Raw genomic sequence first — 16,930 nt, forward strand, 5'->3', positions numbered from 1 at the left:
GAGAGAGAGGGAGAGAGACGGAGAGAGAGAGAGTTTAAATGCTCAAAAACAGAAAAGGATATTCATGCAAATAGTATGGAAGATAATTACGGAGAATTTTTGAATTTTTCTTTTGTTTATCCTTGTTTTCTAAATTGTATATGATGTATATGAATTGCTTTTGCAATAAGTAATTAAGGTTATTAAAATATCTGCCACAGATAATCCACATAGCGAACATTCTAAACTTAGCACATAGACATTCGAGAAATGCCTGCTGAAAGGGACATTTGCTGGTGGTGTGGAGTTGCTTGCAATTGCTTTTTTTTTCATGTTGATGGCTGTGGTGGTGATAAATATAAGTGGTGGTGGCCAAGGGATGTTGACTGTAGGTGTGACTGCTCTGGTGAGAATGGCTGTAGGTGTGCCGGTGACAGTGGGGATGACAGCTGCAGGGTGATGGCGGAGGGGAGATGGCTCTAGGAGTTATGGTTGTAGGGGTGAGGGCATCAGTGGGCATGACTGGCTATAGTGATAGTGTCTGTAAGGGTGATAGCTAGGAGGATGATCACGGTACCGGTGATAGTGGCAGTGGTGAGGCAGATAGAGACAGATGGCCGAGGGGTGTTGACTGTAGGGGTGGTTGTTTTAGCAGTGATGGCTGTAGTGGTGCTCATGGCAGTGGGAAAGACTGCAGGGGTGATAGCTGAAAGGTGTTGGTTGCAGGAGTGTGGTGATGGTTGCAGGGGTGATGGCTGTAGGGATGATGGTCGTGGGGTAAGAGTGTCATGGGAGTGACTGGCTGTAATGTCCGTAAGGATAACAGCTGAGAGGATGACGGTTGTGACAGTGATAGCAGCAGTGATGATAGCCGTAGGGGTGATGGCTGCAGGGATGGTTGTTCTAGCGGTGCTGGCTGTAGGTGTGCCAGTAGCAGTGGAGATGACTTCAGGGCTGATGGCTGTAGATAGGAGTGATGGCTACGGGGTGATGGGAGAGGTACTGATAGCAGTGGTGACCTTGGTGAGGCAAGGTGACTGGGAGCATTGGCCCCACAGGCAGAGAGATGGTCCCACTTCCGGTTTCGGGACTCTGGTCAGTGAGATAAAGGGCTTGAGTAGGCCGTATAATGTCAGGTTGACTGGCCGAAGGACTGGCAATGGTTGCCATGAGATGGCAAGGTAGGGACTTTTCTCTGCTTGTTCAACCCAAGAGCCGTCTGCATCAGAATCTCTGGAGACTGAAGCTGGGACTTCCTTCCTCCCTAGGGGCCGGCAGGGGCTGCGATTGCTGTAAGAGCAGGTCACGTGACGGGGCTTCCTGTATGCCGCTGCCGCCGGGTGTCCATGGCCCGCACCCCCAAGCTGCCAGTGCAGCAGTCAGAGTGGCAGCCAGAGGCTCAGTCCATGCCGTGCCCCCTGGACGGTGCTGGCGAGGCTGAGCGAGAGGCCTCCGCATCTCGATAGCTAGGAGAGCAGGGACGGAGTATCACCAGGGTAGAGGACCATGTTGCGCCGTAAGCCCTCCAACGCCAGCGAGAAGGAGCCCACTCAGAAGAAAAAGGTGAGGAGCATCTTTGGGAACTCACTGCTTCCTTCCCTCTGCTCTCTCAGCCCATCCTCTCCGGGACTCACGGAAGTGGGAAGAGCCAAAGGCCTTCTGTTGAGTCTGTAGGTGAGGGCCATTCTCCCAAGGGCACGGGACATGGGCCCAAAGGTAACTAGAGTAACAGAAGTACAGAAGAGACTTTCCAAATTCTAGAGAAACAGAGTTACAGAATACATTCTTAGAAGTCTAAAAGTTGTAGGATTCAACCCTACAATGATAAGATAAAGACTTAAAATTGGGGACTAGAATCCTAGACTAGAATTCGAGAATTATAAAATACAGTTCTCAAGTTGAACCCTAAGACCGTACTTAATTCTCTCTGCCCTACACCGGTCCCGCCACTGCTTCTTCCTGAGCCTGCGTCTCAGGAGCCGTCTCACTCAAAGGGCTCCGCTGGGCCACCCAGCCAGGAGCCATGATGCTCCCAGGGCCCCCGCCCTTTGGCCAGAGCCCAGGCTCTGCCCACTTGGTTCAGCTCTGTTGTAGATCCCGGGGCCCACAGGAGAGGGGGCCCACCTGAAGATGGGGCCCAGCGTGATTTCCAGATTTAAAGAAAGGGCCTCCAAACCTGCAGTGGGATGCTGGGGGCATACAGTTTCTTCCCAGGTGGAGAGGAATTATTTGTGAAGAATGAGAAATGAAGGTGCTGAGATGATGAGTAGGAGTGAGGGGTGAGGAGGAAAAATTTCTGTGAGGGGGGATTTTAAAGGCCAGGAAGAAAAGCAGCTGCCACGGGCAACTGAGGTGCTCATCTTCCTGGAGTCTTGAGGCCAGACTAGAAGATTCCTTGAAGGCTCTGCCACATTTAGGTTTCTCTATTTGGATCTGAGGATTTCTAGACTTAATTTTTTGACTCGATCGTCGGATCCTCCCAGGCAATCAGCAAATACATCCCGCACATCCAGCAGGAGCCTAGGACCATCCCAAAGCAGGCCTGAACCAGGTCCAAGAGGCCAGGCGTAGCCACAGACCAAGGTCCAGGGCCTCCAGGCCCTCATGGCGCCCCGCTGGTTTCCCCTGGAGCCCAGATCAGGTGCTCTGTGGGGGAGCCCCTTTGTCAGGGGAGTAGCTTCCAGACGGAGACTGAACCAGCTGAGAAGCCGAGCCTCGGGGCACTGGGGTGTACATCCTGCCCCATCTCAGGTCCTGGGGTGGCTGCCACTTCCGGCTGTACTCTCCCCACTCCAGCTGCTTCTCTAAGGTTGCAGTGGAGGTGGGCGGGTGGGAAAGAGATTCATGATTCTTCACACAGGCTCTGTCACCCCTGTCCAAGCCCCGCACGGCGCCAGCCCCCGGCAGACTTACCACTGGCTGTCTCTCCTCAGCGAGTGGGTCCACTTCCCCTTGCTGTCCGGCTGATGGGGGTGGGAAGCAGAGACCGCCCTACACACTGCTGGGCCCCAAACCACAGGGGAGCTGAGCTGGAGGAAAGAGTCTGAGAAAGAGCTAACACTTCAACACTGGCACCCTGTGCCGCCTCAGGTGGAGGTGCCCGAAGGCTCACAGAAGCCAGAAATCCCGTCTTCTTTCCCCACTTCCATTATCCAGATTCTGTGTTTGGTGCCTGGGCCTCTGGGATTTCCCACAGGCCTCTCCCAGGAGAGTCAAGGCCATTGTGGCACTCTGAGGACCATGTCCTCTAGGGCAGCATCGTCCAGGCAAAGCCTACCTCACCCCTGCAGAGCCTGGGCCAGCCTCCAGAGCCACTCTCCAAGCCCCATCCCATGGAAGTGCCCTTAGAAAAGCCAACTTTCCAGAAGGTGGAGACAGCATCTTCCCCAGGCCCGGAGGCAGCGGCGCAGCTCCAGCACTGTGACTTGGGCAAGTCCCTTTCCCTCAGAGGCCAAGGTGACGTGGTGGAGGGGAAAGCACAAAGGCAAGAGAGGCCTCCCTTTCCTGTCCCTCTCCTCCTTTCGGGCCTACCAAGTGGAGAATGTGCTGGGCAGGGGACAAGAAAGCAGAGTTGGAATCCTACCGGGTTCCAGCTGTAGGACCCTGGACAGTTCACTCACCTTCCTTGGGCCTAAGTTTCCTCACCTCGGAAAAGGGGGATAGTTCCTGATCTGCCCACCTCAGGAGGGTGTGTGGATCGCCTGGAACAATACGTGTGAGTGCACTGTGTCACATGTGTACATGTGTCCACGAGAGGGTGCACGCCACAGGCGTGGGTGGGGGCGGGGAACCCACTGCAAGGACCGAGCTTCGGTCCCAGCCCTGAAGCGGAGAAAACAACACCTAGCAGCTCAGCAGGTGCCAGGTGCTGTGCTGTGCGCTCCACCCATCCCTTAGCCCGCTGGCTCTTCACGACAACCTTGTGAAGTAGGGGCAGGCATTGTCTTCATTTTATGCCTGAGGCTCAGGGAGGCGAAGTGACTTACCCGAGGTCACACAGCTAGTAAACTGCAGAGCAGGGATCTAAGCCAAGATTTGTCAGTGTCCAGGGTCTTGACCCCTTCTCCCTCTACTCTCTTGTCTCCCTACTGATCTCAAAAGCACTGGAAGAGTCTGATGAGCATAAAAGACTCAGCCTATCAGCAGGAGAGCTCTGCAGGGCAGGCCCAGGTGGCCATGGAATGAGTGACCTTCAAAGCAGCAGAGCAGAGTTGGGAACAGGCCCTCCAGGATGGTGGGGTCAGGATGTGTCACCTGCTATGCATCATGAAGGATTGGGGAGACGCCCGGGCTGGGGGGAGCAATACCCCTTGGCTGCCTTTTGGAGACTTTTGCCTCCATCAAGTGTCTCTCTGCACTCTCTTTGGTCTGTTGGAGTGTAGGTAGTCGGCAGGGGTTTGTCCTGGGACCTACCTCCCCTAAGGATGGTCCTACCCCATCACACTCCTACTTTTCGCTACATCCCAGACCTCTCGCCAGGAGAAATGGAGAGGAATCAAGGTTCCCATTCGAGTGTGCAGCCGTCCCCTCCTTCCAGTCTCTCCCTGCTCCTCTCTTCCCCAATCCCAGCACACTGCTTCCCCCAGGCTCCCTTCCTACAGCACACATCTGGCATCCCCCTCCACACCAGCATGCAATTCATATTGCCAGTGGCTCCTCATTGCCCACAGGCTAATGCCATGGCTGGCAAGGGCCTTCTGTGGCCTTCACCACGCTTGGAACATCCCTAACTCTCGCTCCTGACAAACCCTTCCCAACTCCACCTGGAGAAATCCTGGCTCCCCTGCTACAGCCCAGCTCAAATGCGCCTCCTTCTCCACGAAGCCCTCCGGAGCCCTTCTTCCTCCATGCTCCCACCTGCTCTCCTGGTAGCTTCCTCCAAACAGCGCCTGCAGTCGCCATTGCCCTTAATCCACTTCTATACTAGGGGGCAACTTCTTGAGCTCTGAGCACAGGAACAAGCACAGGCTTCCAGAGTCACAGACATGGGTTCAAAGCCCTGCTCCTCCCACTGTCAGCTGTGCCACTCCACCTAGGATGCTTCATTTCTCCGATTCTCAGTGTCCCCAGATGAGAAGTGCGATGTAAAGACAGGGCCGCAGTGAAGCTGAAGTGAGCGGACACACACAAAGTGCTTGGCAGGGCACCGGGCACAGGGGCGGTGTTTGACCCCTCGTTACTGGATTCCCACACATGCACAGGCCTGTGCCCAGAGCCCAGAGGGCGCTCGGTCTTAGGCAGCAGGGGAAGAAGATGCCAGTGAGGGCAGGGTGAGGCTCTGAGGGGGTGATCAGGGAAGGCTTCCTGCAGGGGGCAGTGCCTTTAAAACTGGATTTGAAAAACCTTTTTATTGAAGTATAATATCCGTAGAAAAGGTGCATAAATCATAAATGTAGCACTCAATGGAGTTCCATTAAGTGAACATCCCCATGTAGGCAGTACCCAGATCAAACAGAACACTTCCAATGCTCCAGAAGCTTCCCTCATGCCCCTGCCAGTCACTACATGACCCCCTTCCCTAAAGGTCACCACTCTTCTGACTTCCATGGATTAGTTTTGCCGGGTTTTGAACTTTCTGTACGGGGAACCATATAATATACTCTGGTGGTGGGTCCCTTCTGCCCAACGGTGTAGCCGTGAGAGTCACCGTATTGTTGGGGAGAGTTGCACGAAGCTCATTGCCATGTGCTCTTGCCTCATGTGACTCGGCCACAATTCACGAATCCCTCTACAGCTGATGAGCATTTGAGTTGCTTCCAGTTAAACTGGATTCTGAAGGACGGGAGAAACTATGGTTGACAGAGAGAAGGGCAGAGTGTTCCAGGTGGGGAACGCAAGGGGTAAGAGCCTGGAGGTGGGTTGTTGGAAAGGCTAAGTAAGCCTCCCCGAACATGCCTCGAGGGGCTGCTGTGTCACACGGTCACCCTCTCATCCGCACAACAACCCAGCGAGGTGTGTGCTCCGGTCTTCATTTCACCCATGAGGAAACGGAAGCCCAGAGAAGTTGAGGAATTGACCCAGCTTTACAGAGCTGGTCAATGGCAGAACCAAGATGTGAACTCTCGCTAGCCGACAACAAGTAAAGAGACTGAGGTTTGGGGAGGTTAAATAACTCACCGAAGGTCACACATCCCAGAGTTGAACTCAGCAATGTGTGACGCCAAAAAAGTAGTTCTTTCCAAGAGGCCCATATACTCCCCTTAGACGTGAAAAAATGGCCGACAGTGTACGGTACTACCTCCCACCCAGGACCCCCAGGAAGGTCTCGCCCTAAAGGGAGGCCAGGCAGAAAATCCAAAAGGGCCCAAGGATGTCCACTCACACCTGGGTGAGGGGGGGTCACTTCAGGCTCACCGAAAGGCATTCAGGATATTTGGAGCCGCTCCTGAGTTTAGAGGTGGGCAGGGCAAGAGGCCCCCCAGGTCAAACAGCCCTCACCCTTAGTCACCCAAAGAACTTGTCTAGTTCTTTCCACGTCCCTGGGCTGAGGAGTGGCCGACCAGGCCCATGTCCCAGCGCCACCCACATGGCCCTTTTAGATTGTTTTCTCCCATTTTGAGCTAAAGCTGGGACAGAGGGGCCCTGACACAAGGTCTCAGGAGCCAAAAGCCACCTTCCCAGCCACCCCCCAACCCCGACTGCAGCTTAATGACAGAAAAAGGAAAGAACTGCAATTAGAGGGCAGCCTGGTGGTGAGTTTACTCTTCCTCAGCAAAGCCCACTTCCAGCCCCACGCCTGCCCTCCTCCTGGCTTTCCAGGATCACTGGTCCCTGGGGCTTCAGGGGCAACTCTTGGGATTGGGATTCATGGAGGGGAGGCCACAATAGGCGCCATCGGCCTAAAAATAGCACCCCAGCCTGCCCTTCTTGGGCCCAGGCCAGCCTGGTGCCTATCCTCTCTCTGTTCCCTCTTTTCCAGGCAATAAAAGGAGGAAGTTATCCAGGCAGCTGCATCTTAGCCATACAAGAGGAGGAAATGAATGGAAGGTGGAGGAGAGAAGGGGAAAGCAAGGAAGAAAAAGCGGAAAGAATAGTGGGCAGGGAAAACCAGGGAAGGAGGATGGAGGAGATGCATGGGAACAGGAGCGGTCACCCCACAGCCATGCGTTCCCCTCCCTGTAACCCCTCAGCCCCCTTTCCCAGCTCCCCGGCATCCTGCGGAAGAGGCTTTCTCCCTGAGGCTGCAGGTGCCTCACCCAGGAGGCCTTCATGGCGGTGGTGTCTGCTTGGCCTGACCACTGACCTAGTTTCTGGTCAGCTAGCTTGCCATGCCCTCTAGGAAGGTGTGGCCGCTGTCCCTGACTGCTGACTTGCTTTTGGTCAAGACCCACCAAGAGAATTGAAGTGTTCCACTGCAGTCCCCAGGAGCTGGGGCCAGTTGTGTGTATGCTGAGGGGGCAGGTGATACTGCCCCTGCCCTGAGGGATTGTCACTGGACCCCCCTTTTGTAGGAAAGAGGATGTGAAACTTTCAGCTTTGAGCGGGTTTGGGGCTTCGGTTCCTCAAGCCCTTATCTCTGGTGTCTGCCGCCGACCCCGCTCTATCTGTCTGGCCATCTGTGAACTCTGGTTCCTGTGTGTATCTCTGGTCTTGACTGTTGATCTTGATTCGGGCTCAGCCTACACCTCTTGTGTCTAAAGTCGGCCCTCCTTACCTAGCCCGGGTTTCTCCTGCTATCTAGCCATGTGCGTTGCATGTATAGTTAAGAAAGCTCATTTCCTGAAAACAGGCTTATCAGCACTGTCGACTGAAAAAAAATGCATAACCTAAAAGTTGAGAATTATGGTTTATTCGGCAGACTTTCTGAGGACTTCAAGCCCGGGAGGCAGCCTCTCAGAGAACTCTGAGGGACTGCTCCCAAGAGGTAAGGGAGAAGCCAGGATATACAGGGGTTTTTGCAGCAAAGGCCAGGTAGTGGGAACATCAAAAGATCACTGTTGGTTAAAGGAAACCAGATATCCCAAGTAGTTGAATTTAGCGCTTTTCTGTGTATGGGAAGATGCAAGAGTCGGGGCTTATTGAAATCATTCCTTTGCTATGCAAAGATAAGGGCTAGTATCCTGTCCCTTCCCATCCTGTGTCCCCTCAGGGGGCACCGCTGGGGGTGGCTGCTGTGGCTGAGGGTTTGGCAGTGGGCAGCCCGTTTGTCTCCATCCTGAGTTCCCTCGGGGCTCACCATCGGGGCAGCGGTAGTGGCCGATGGCTTGCTGGCCGCAGCATCCTTTGTTTGCTGATACGGCCGGCAACATTTTTCATTCACAGCACAAACAATAGGTCGGGCCTGCAAGTCTGAACACTGGCACACGTCTAGTGTAGACAGCTCGTCGCATTAGCAGCTAAGTTAAGTTAAAAGCAGAGATGAAGACAGACAAAATGGCAGCTTTCTTTTACCATATTCAACCCAATCATTTGTGTCTCAAATCTGCGGGCACCTTCTCTGAATCAGTCTCTACTGTGGCTTTCCAGAACGCATAATGCCAGGTCTTACTGGCCCCTGGGGGGATTGCCTTCCTCTTCTTGGGACACAGATGCATCAGCCTGGAGGCCCCAGTGTGTTTGCCGCGGTCACCGTCACAGGAAACCGTGCTTGGGGAAGACAGAGCCTGGAGGCCAGGCTGCAGGGTTTGGGAGGGTTTGCCCTGTTATATAAATAAAGGTGACGCTGCGGGTTCGTGCTGAGATATGTCTCCAGTAGGAGATACGCGTTTACTCAGACTCATTTAGTCTTTCACTACAGGGTTCTGGGGACCAGACTTCAGGTAGTGGTGGAAAGCTGGGCTTAGTCTGAGGCCTGACCCAGGCGGAGGATCCTGAGGCGAGGAGCTTACTCTGCGGCCTGCTTTAGGGGCCGCTCACAGCTAAAGAACAGGACGAAGCCCGGTAGCCAGAAGGACGTCTTGTAGCTTCACCTCCTTAGCCCCGTGGCCCTGTCCAGCCCTGGGGTGCATGCGGTGTGTTGGGAGCGGGGACAGCTTTTTGCTCCTTACTCGGCCACCATTTTTAGTGCCACTGATGGCAACACCTCTGCTTCTTCCAGCTCTCGCTTCAGCGATCCAGCAGCTTCAAAGATTTTGCCAAGTCCAAACCCAGCTCCCCAGTGGTGAGCGAGAAGGAATTTAATCTGGATGATAATGTGAGTTTCAGAGCCTCCTTGGGGGATCTGGCTGCCGGCCCTGGGTGGGGGAATGGCGGGGTGGGGGTGGGGGTGGGGGAAAGACCCTTTTAGGATTGTTGAGGCAAAGTCTTTTTAAATACAATGGGCCCAAGTCTCTCACCCACTAAAATTCTGGGCCCTAAAACCTCACCTGCATTCTTTTTGATTGCAAATTAATTGTCGATTTAAATACAAATGAATAGGGCCAATTTAAATACAAATGAATAGGGCCTAGGACAGGTCTGGGGCTGAAAGGGAAGGGATGGGGAACTCTGCTTCGCACCCTTCCAGCATCTGCCAGGACCCAAAAGCCGCCTTCAGCTCCCAAGTCCTGGACCCAGACATGGTCACCAGGGTTCCTGGACCTCCACATTTATTGTCACAGATTCCAGAAGATGACTCAGGTGTTCCGACCCCAGAGGATGCTGGAAAGAGCAGCAAAAAGCTGGGGAAGAAGTGGAGGGCCGTGATTTCCCGAACCATGAACAGGAAGATGGGCAAGATGATGGTGAAGGCACTGTCGGAGGAGATGGTGAGGCCTGGGACCCATGGGGGGGGGGCAGGGAGGACAGGCACCGCTCTGGTAGGGTTTGAGCATGGCCACTGTGACAGCCACGCTCAGGTAACGATGCCTGGCCCCATACAAGCAGGAAGGGGCACCTTGGAAAGGGAGCTCCCTCGGCCATGGACATGGCAGGATGGCGTGGTCCTGAGGGAGCAGGAGTGGGGTCTGAGGAGGGATGAAGTTGTGGGTAGCAGAAGCTTCCTGGGCAGGCGGGTCTGAGGAGTTGAGATCACACAGGGCAAATTCATCCACCGCAAACTTTTGCTTGGAACTAGCCCCTGTGATTGGGAAGGCCTGATTCCAAGAGGCCCTATGAAAGAAAATCGGCAAGGCTGGCTTTGGCCCCGGGAGGGAGGGCAGAACACACAGCTGTGGGGCAGGCACATCCAAGTAGCTAAAGTCACACAGCGAGTCCGGTTTGCTCCTGGTTCTTGGAGGAGGTGCCCTGGCAGCAGTGTGCTAACTGGCTCATGCCAGCTCTGGATAGCAGTTGGTCAAATTTTCAGGGATTTTGTGAGCCAGGTGTGAGATATAACCATTACTGAAAATTAGCTTCTACCAACTTAGAATTAAATCTATTATTTTAAAAATAAAAAGACTAAAGTCAGTCTTCAAAACTCATTTCCTAATTCTTGTACTACCTTTCACTGTTCTCTGTGCCCTTGAGGTTACTGGCATCTACAGTCTTTGGGGCTGGAAATAGCCGATGATGGTACTCATTCAGTGACACCAGAGTGGTATTTCTCTGTTGCCCACGGTGGGGAGTATTTACAATACAGGAGTTGGCAACTTCTACAAATCAGGGCTTTTATTGCCATTGAGTCATTTGTGAAAGTTACCACCGCACAGGGGTGTGGGGAGGCCCAGGAGCTCTAGAGTCAGACCGACTTGTCTGTGGGCTCCTGCGTGGCCTCGGGAACGTTCCTCCATTACTTCTCATCTGTAAACTTGGGACGATCGAGCACATATCCTCAAGTGAGGATTAAATGAAATCCTCTGTCTGGCACATAGGAGCACAGTCAAAAGTAGGGACTCTCCAGCGCCGTGGTCTGCCTGGCTACGCCCTAGTAACAGCTCTGAGTTTCAATTCTGGCACTGAGGCCTTTTCTGTGTGTAAGTTGGCACTTTGAGCTGACAAAGTGCATTCACACGGCACCCCCGTTGAGCCTCATTCCATGACGTGGGCAGGGCAAGGACTGTCAGTCCCACTTCACGGAAGAGGAAACTAGGGCCCAGAGGGCGCCATGCAGCCCTCGAGAGGCAGAGCTGGGGCTCCAGCCAGGCCCCAGTTCTCCCTGGAGCCCAGGCCCATTCCCTCTGCACCCGGGGCTGCCCCATGTGCACCTCAGCCGAGGCTGCTCAGGGCTTGCTGCCTCTCCTGCCCTCCAGGGAGATACTCTGGAGGAGGGCTCAGCCTCCCCGACGTCTCCAGACTGCAGCCTGGACAGCCCCGGCCCTGAGAAGATGGCGCTGGCCTTTTCTGAGCAGGAGGAGCGGGAGCTCCCAGCACTCAGCCGCCAGGCATCCACAGGTGAGTAGGGGAGGAGGGGCACACCTGCTGAGTCTGGAGGAAAGGACGGGGTTAAGGCCATACACGTGGCTGTCTGGGAGAGGGTGGTACAGAGAAATGAACCTTTACTGTTAGCCTGCTGGGACCTTTCCCAGCCCTCTAAACGTTAAATCTTCACAACAATCTCATGGGGCCAGTACTATTATTATCCCCACTTTATTGATGTGAAAACTGAGGCTCAGGGAGGTTAAGTGACTTGCCCAAGGTGACCCAGGCTTGAACTTAGTTCTGCCCTAGAGGAGCCTCCACTTGCTGGAGGGGCCCAAGGGCACAGGAAGAGCCCCATTGCCCTCTTGCACCAGCCCTCCCCCACCTTCCAAGGGGAGCTAGAGGCTACGGCTCCCTGGGCCTCTGACAGCCGAGGCTCGGGTGGGGGTATAGGGTCTCCAGCTGTGAAGACTCAGCCTCATGGACACCAGTCTTCGGTTTGCTGGGCTCAGGACGCCACTTGGCATCTTCTAGATGTCCGTGGGGCTGGACAGGAGCTTCCAGCAGCCCTGCCTGGACAAGGGGCTGCAGGCTTTGTGCTGCAGACCTACAGAGGCACTGCCGTTCTCTCCCTTCGGATTAGTTCCAAGTTCTCTGATCTTTCTCTGGCTCCAAAGACACCTCCCTACCCCCAGTGAAAGCCTCTTAGGCCCTCATCCTGCCCTTCCCAGAGAGAAAGTCTTGAGTTTCCGTGTGATGTTGTAACTCGACACAGAGTCTTATTAAGTAGAGAAAGTAAAATATTGATGCACAATGTGGCTTCCTGGGTGGAAGGTGGCTTCCAGGAGCACTGGAGTGGGAGTCAGGAAGCCTGGGGTCTAACAGACCCAGTGCTGCCAATTATAAGGTGAGAGGCCTTGGGCAGGTCACTTGGCCTGTCTGGCCTCAGTTTTCCTCATCTGTTCATTGGGGTGTTGGCCCAGTTGGTCTCTAGAGACCCTCCCAATTTGCCCAGTCTTTGATCTGTGAGCCATTCCTCCTTCTATGGTCAACTATTTTCATGCCTGGGGCGCCAGGAGGGAAGCTATGCTCCTTCAGGGTGGCAGAGGGGTTGGGTCAGAATCCCTTCTGCAGTGTGAGACTTACTAGAGCTCAGTTTTCTTCCCCAGCATGTATCCTTGGGATTTCTAGCCAGAGCCCCTGGAAAGGTACCTGCTGGGCACTGCCCCAGCTGTCTGGGGACAAAGGTGACCTTCCTCCCTGCCCCATTTCCTGCAGGCAGTGAGCTCTGCAGCCCCAGCCCAGGCTCTGGCAGCTTCGGGGAGGAACCACCTGCCCCCCAGTACACAGGGCCCTTCTGTGGCCGGGCACGAGTCCACACTGACTTCACTCCCAGCCCCTATGACCACGACTCACTGAAACTACAGGTAAGGTTGGCATCCAGGCCCCTGCTGAGCCTGGCAGGCTGTACCCCATACAGGTAGAGGGTACAGGAGGCCAAGGGGCCACCTCACCCCTGCTCTGTTCTGCTCTGCTCTCTCCTCCCACAGAAAGGAGATGTGATCCAGATCATCGAAAAGCCGCCTGTGGGCACGTGGCTGGGCCTGCTCAATGGCAGGCTGGGCTCTTTCAAGTTCATCTACGTGGACGTGCTGCCCGAGGAGGCTGTGGGACCTGCCCGCCCCAGCCGCCGACAGAGCAAGGGCAAGAGGCCCAAGCCCAAGACCCTGCATGAGCTGCTGGAGCGCATCGGCCTTGAGGTTTGAGCTGGGGCCTAGTCTAGTGTCTAGGAGCAAGGGATGGGGGCCAGGGCAGGTCAGCTCTGCGGGGAGAGACGGGTCCTAGGTGGGGGCGGCTTGTAAGCGGCCGCGCTGGTGGCCTGCTTCTGCCCACAGGAGCACACGTCCACCCTGCTGCTCAACGGCTACCAGACGCTGGAGGACTTCAAAGAGCTGCGGGAAACACACCTCAACGAGCTGAATATCATGGACCCACAGCATCGGGCCAAGCTGCTCACGGCTGCCGAGCTGCTGCTGGACTATGACAGTGAGTGGCTTGGGAGCGGGGGAGGGGCGTGAGCGCTGGTGCTGGGCGTGCTGGGCGTGTTGGGCGGCGAGGCCTGCCTGGCCCTGCCCCGGCGCCCCTCTGCAGCGGGCAGGCGCCTTCCACACTTGAATTCCAGTCTCGGGCAGAGCTTGTGATGAGAAGGGGTTTTAGGAACGATCGGGCTCAACTCCCTTTGGGATCAAACGGGAGACTTAGGGCCAGAGAAGATAAGGCGTGGACTCGAGGACTCCACGTTGGGTAACGACAGAGCCACGATTCAGGAGCAGGTGTCCTGGCTACCAGCTCAGTGCTGAGGAAGTCTGAGCTCCTGGGTGGGAGAGCTGGCCTGGAAACCACTCCCACCAGAAGGGCCGAGAAAGGGCAGGGGTGGTTGGTGGTGGGCGACCAGAAGAAGAGACGGCCTCCGGCGGGCTTCCCAGGGTCCTTCCACCCACATGGGCCCCCAGGGTTTCTGAAGCCCCTCCCACCTAAGGGCCAAGCCCCCCACATTCCTCTCCCTCCCTGGCCCCTGGCAGCCGGCAGCGAGGAGGCAGAAGAGGGCGCCGAGAGCGGCCAGGAGCCAGTGGCGCACACAGTGGCGGAGCCCAAGGTGGACATCCCGCGTGACTCGGGCTGCTTCGAGGGCTCAGAGAGCGGGCGCGACGAGGCAGAGCTGGCGGGTGCCGAGGAGCAGCTACACGGCCTCTCCCTGGCCGGGGCACCTTGAGGCGGCAGTGTGGGCCGAGACTGGGCCCGAGCAGCCCAGGCCGCGGGGCTGGACCCAGCCTCCCGCGGTGGCCCCGGGCCGGAGGACCGGCACCGAGCCTGGCCCCGCTCCCCCAGGGGTGCCTAGGGCAGCGGAGGCCGGCCGAGCCCTACAGGCGCTGCTGGAGTGCACGCCAAGCCGCCGAAGCCGGGCCGCCTCCCTCCACCAGCTACTGGACAGCACAGCCCTTCCAGCTGCGGCCGGAGCAAGGGGGGCACTGAGGGGCCACCGGGCCCACGTCCCTCACCACCAAGGCCTCCAAACCCTCCTTGCCTCCACACCACCCTCCCCTGTCGCGCTGCTCCTGGAAAGGGGGCCGAGTCGGTGGTTCAGGTCAATCTCAATACCCTAGGGAACCTGGTCATTGAAAAGAACTCTAACTGATCACAGGTGAATCCAGATTCTCTAAATAAGGTTTGAAGAAAGCCACGTGTACATGTATCTTTCCTACTTTCTTCACCTTAATTTTCTTACAGGTTTAGCCACTAAATCACTGTGCCACTTGAACCGAGTGCCTTCCTCAATCTGGGTCTAGGACAGGTCAGGATAAGAATGGATAGTTGCTGAGGGCCAACTCTGACATTCTGTGATATTAAACGTCTGCTGTCCCATTACCTGTGGCCCAGGACACCAGTGGGGTTTACTAAGGGGGCTGGAGGGGCCTTGGGCTCCCAAATGAAACGTCTCCTCCTGCTCCTCCATTCCATACTTCCCCACGTAACTCAAGCCAAGCTGCAACTCCCCCAGCTTAAAACAATGCCCACACCTCAGACAACAAGCACCCTCCCCTTCCACTTCCAGCCCCTTAAATGACACTTCACCCAAGGCCAATGGCAGATGGCCCGACCTGGCTTCCAAGGGCAGACCGGCCCCTCAGAAGCAAGACTTGGCCTCTCATGTGGGTCCTTACAAGCAAAGAAAGCACAAAGCTTGATACTGGGGAGTCCACTATCCCACCTTTACTCTGCTAACGGTTTTGATGTACCTTGAGCTCCAGAAGGGGAGGGAGAGTCAAATATCCTAGTACCTGACCCCAGTACCAAGTCTATGCCCAGAATTCCCAGAGTAACCCTTTCCCGGGGCCCAACTGGCCTGAGGGCAAACAGTGCCCGCCATGTCTTGGACTGCCTGTTTAGTGGACACTTTTGGACCTAGTACCAGGAACTCTGGTAGAAGCCATCTTGGGGGAGCGGTTTAGGTGTAAATATGAGGGGGGTGGAGGGAGATGGGTTGGTAGCAATAAACAGGTAGAACTAAATCACCGTCTCCGGTTATCTTTCCTATGGAGAGAGTGTTGGGGGGGCGGGTGGAACAGACAAGTCTCCTTCAAATCTGGACTCAGCAAAATGTTCTCCACTGTCAGGGCCGTCTGTCCCTTCCCCAAAGATGCTCAGTGCCCTTGACCCTGCTGACCACTAACCAGCCCTCCTCAGAGCTCAGGCTCCCATGGCCACCAGCCTTGCTGGGGTCTGAGGGTGGGGGGTAGCTATTCCCCTCTTCCTATAGGAACTATTCATTGCCCACCCAGCCCCCCCGCACCCCGCGACAAAGGGCCTGCTCCGAGGGTTGTCCAAGAGGGAGATCTGCAGTGAGCAGGACCTTCCCTCTGAGGTCACCTCTTCCTGGGTCCCACCGTGTGCCCACTGAAGCTACACCATCTCCTGGGAGGTGGGCTGGAGACTCCTGGCTTCCTTTGGTTCTCCGGCATTAACTGCACTAAGGAGGGCAAACTGGAGTGTGAGCTTTGTTCTCAGCTGCACTCGTCCCACTACCCTTAGTGGCTTCCAGCAGCCCAAATGGCCTCACCGCCCTAGTGGTACTGAATAGTTGCTGTCATTTCGTAAGCAGCGACACGTGTGCTGGGCTCCACGCACTTTGCATGTATCTCTCCTGTGATCCTCATGCTATCCCCTCCCCCTGAGGTAGTACCATCATCTTCCCAATTTACAGAGGAGGAAACTGAGGCTCAGACAGGTTGAAGATGTTGAGTGGGAAGCCCAACAAGCTTTCAGAGCCCCGCCAGCCTTCCGGAGGGCAATCTATCACTCTGTGATGTACCTCTGACACCCTTTGACCCAGCCATTCCCTTCCCAGGATTCCATCCCTACAAAGAGCCACACAAGTGCCCACAAATATATGGACAAAGATATTCACAACAGCTTTGTGTAAGAAATTGGAAACAACGCAAATGGGGAATTAGTTAGATACCTTATGGTTCATTCATACAGTATCATTAAACATGACGTTGTAGAAAAATATTTAATGACACGGGGAAAATCTTTGTGAATTTTTATTGTTTAAATTGAAATTTTAAAATTATACAAATAACGTACAAACGTTCTTGAAAAAGAAGTCTGTGCAATATCATGGGGGAAAAGTGAGTAATAAACTTTATTTATAGGGTGATTCCATTTTTATTTAAGAAAAGGAAACATACACAAGAATAAAGACCAGAAAAATCTGCACCAAATGGTTACCAGTGATCTTGTGAGGGGGTGGGTGGGATTAGAGGAGCGAGGAAGAGAAGTGTTAATACATTCTTGTCTTATTTGAATTTCAAAAGTATTATTTTTATATCTATAAAAAGGAACAATATTTTAATTTTTGAAAACAATGAAACTAAATAAATAAATAGGCCTAAGCCTCCAATTTACGGTAGCAGCAAAGTCATGATCCTGCTGCCTTTTGATGCAGGCTTTTGGAAAGATGGGGAGTGGGGGTGAATAAGACCCAAAGTGCTTAAAATCCACATACACCAAGGGGAGCCTATCAGAGGAGATTCCTAAACCTTTGAAACCCCCTGGGTAATACCTATCTATTAGCTCCAAGCTGGGGAGAGGAAAACTTCAGAAAAAGAGGAATGACTGAGAAAATGATGTTTTAAAGTCCTCCCCTGCCCTGGGTGGGGGGAGTGTGTGTCTC

The 16,930-nt window shown here is 54.7% G+C and overlaps 1 protein-coding gene across 1 annotated transcript; it reads left to right on the plus strand.

The window, feature by feature from the left end:
* Positions 1 to 1,382: 1,382 nt before the first annotated feature.
* On the plus strand, positions 1,383 to 15,192 carry SASH3 (SAM and SH3 domain containing 3). The gene is made up of 8 exons (XM_057538472.1): positions 1,383 to 1,542; positions 9,017 to 9,112; positions 9,519 to 9,665; positions 11,088 to 11,229; positions 12,475 to 12,623; positions 12,747 to 12,956; positions 13,092 to 13,242; positions 13,779 to 15,192. Exons 1-8 carry the CDS (start codon positions 1,486 to 1,488, stop codon positions 13,967 to 13,969), a joined length of 1,143 nt encoding a protein of 380 aa, XP_057394455.1. The 5' UTR covers positions 1,383 to 1,485; the 3' UTR covers positions 13,970 to 15,192.
* Positions 15,193 to 16,930: the final 1,738 nt, after the last annotated feature.

This window comes from Balaenoptera acutorostrata, chromosome X (genome assembly GCF_949987535.1).
Source record: "Balaenoptera acutorostrata chromosome X, mBalAcu1.1, whole genome shotgun sequence".
Taxonomy (NCBI): domain Eukaryota; kingdom Metazoa; phylum Chordata; class Mammalia; order Artiodactyla; family Balaenopteridae; genus Balaenoptera; species Balaenoptera acutorostrata.

Bases quoted from the DNA above. Each gene is read 5' to 3' on its own strand.
- SASH3 (XM_057538472.1), top strand. From the start codon at position 1,486: ATGTTGCGCCGTAAGCCCTCCAACGCCAGCGAGAAGGAGCCCACTCAG. The intron at 11,230-12,474 runs GTGAGTAGGGGA...CATTTCCTGCAG, and splicing joins CAGCCGCCAGGCATCCACAG to GCAGTGAGCTCTGCAGCCCC. The intron at 12,957-13,091 runs GTTTGAGCTGGG...TTCTGCCCACAG, and splicing joins TGGAGCGCATCGGCCTTGAG to GAGCACACGTCCACCCTGCT.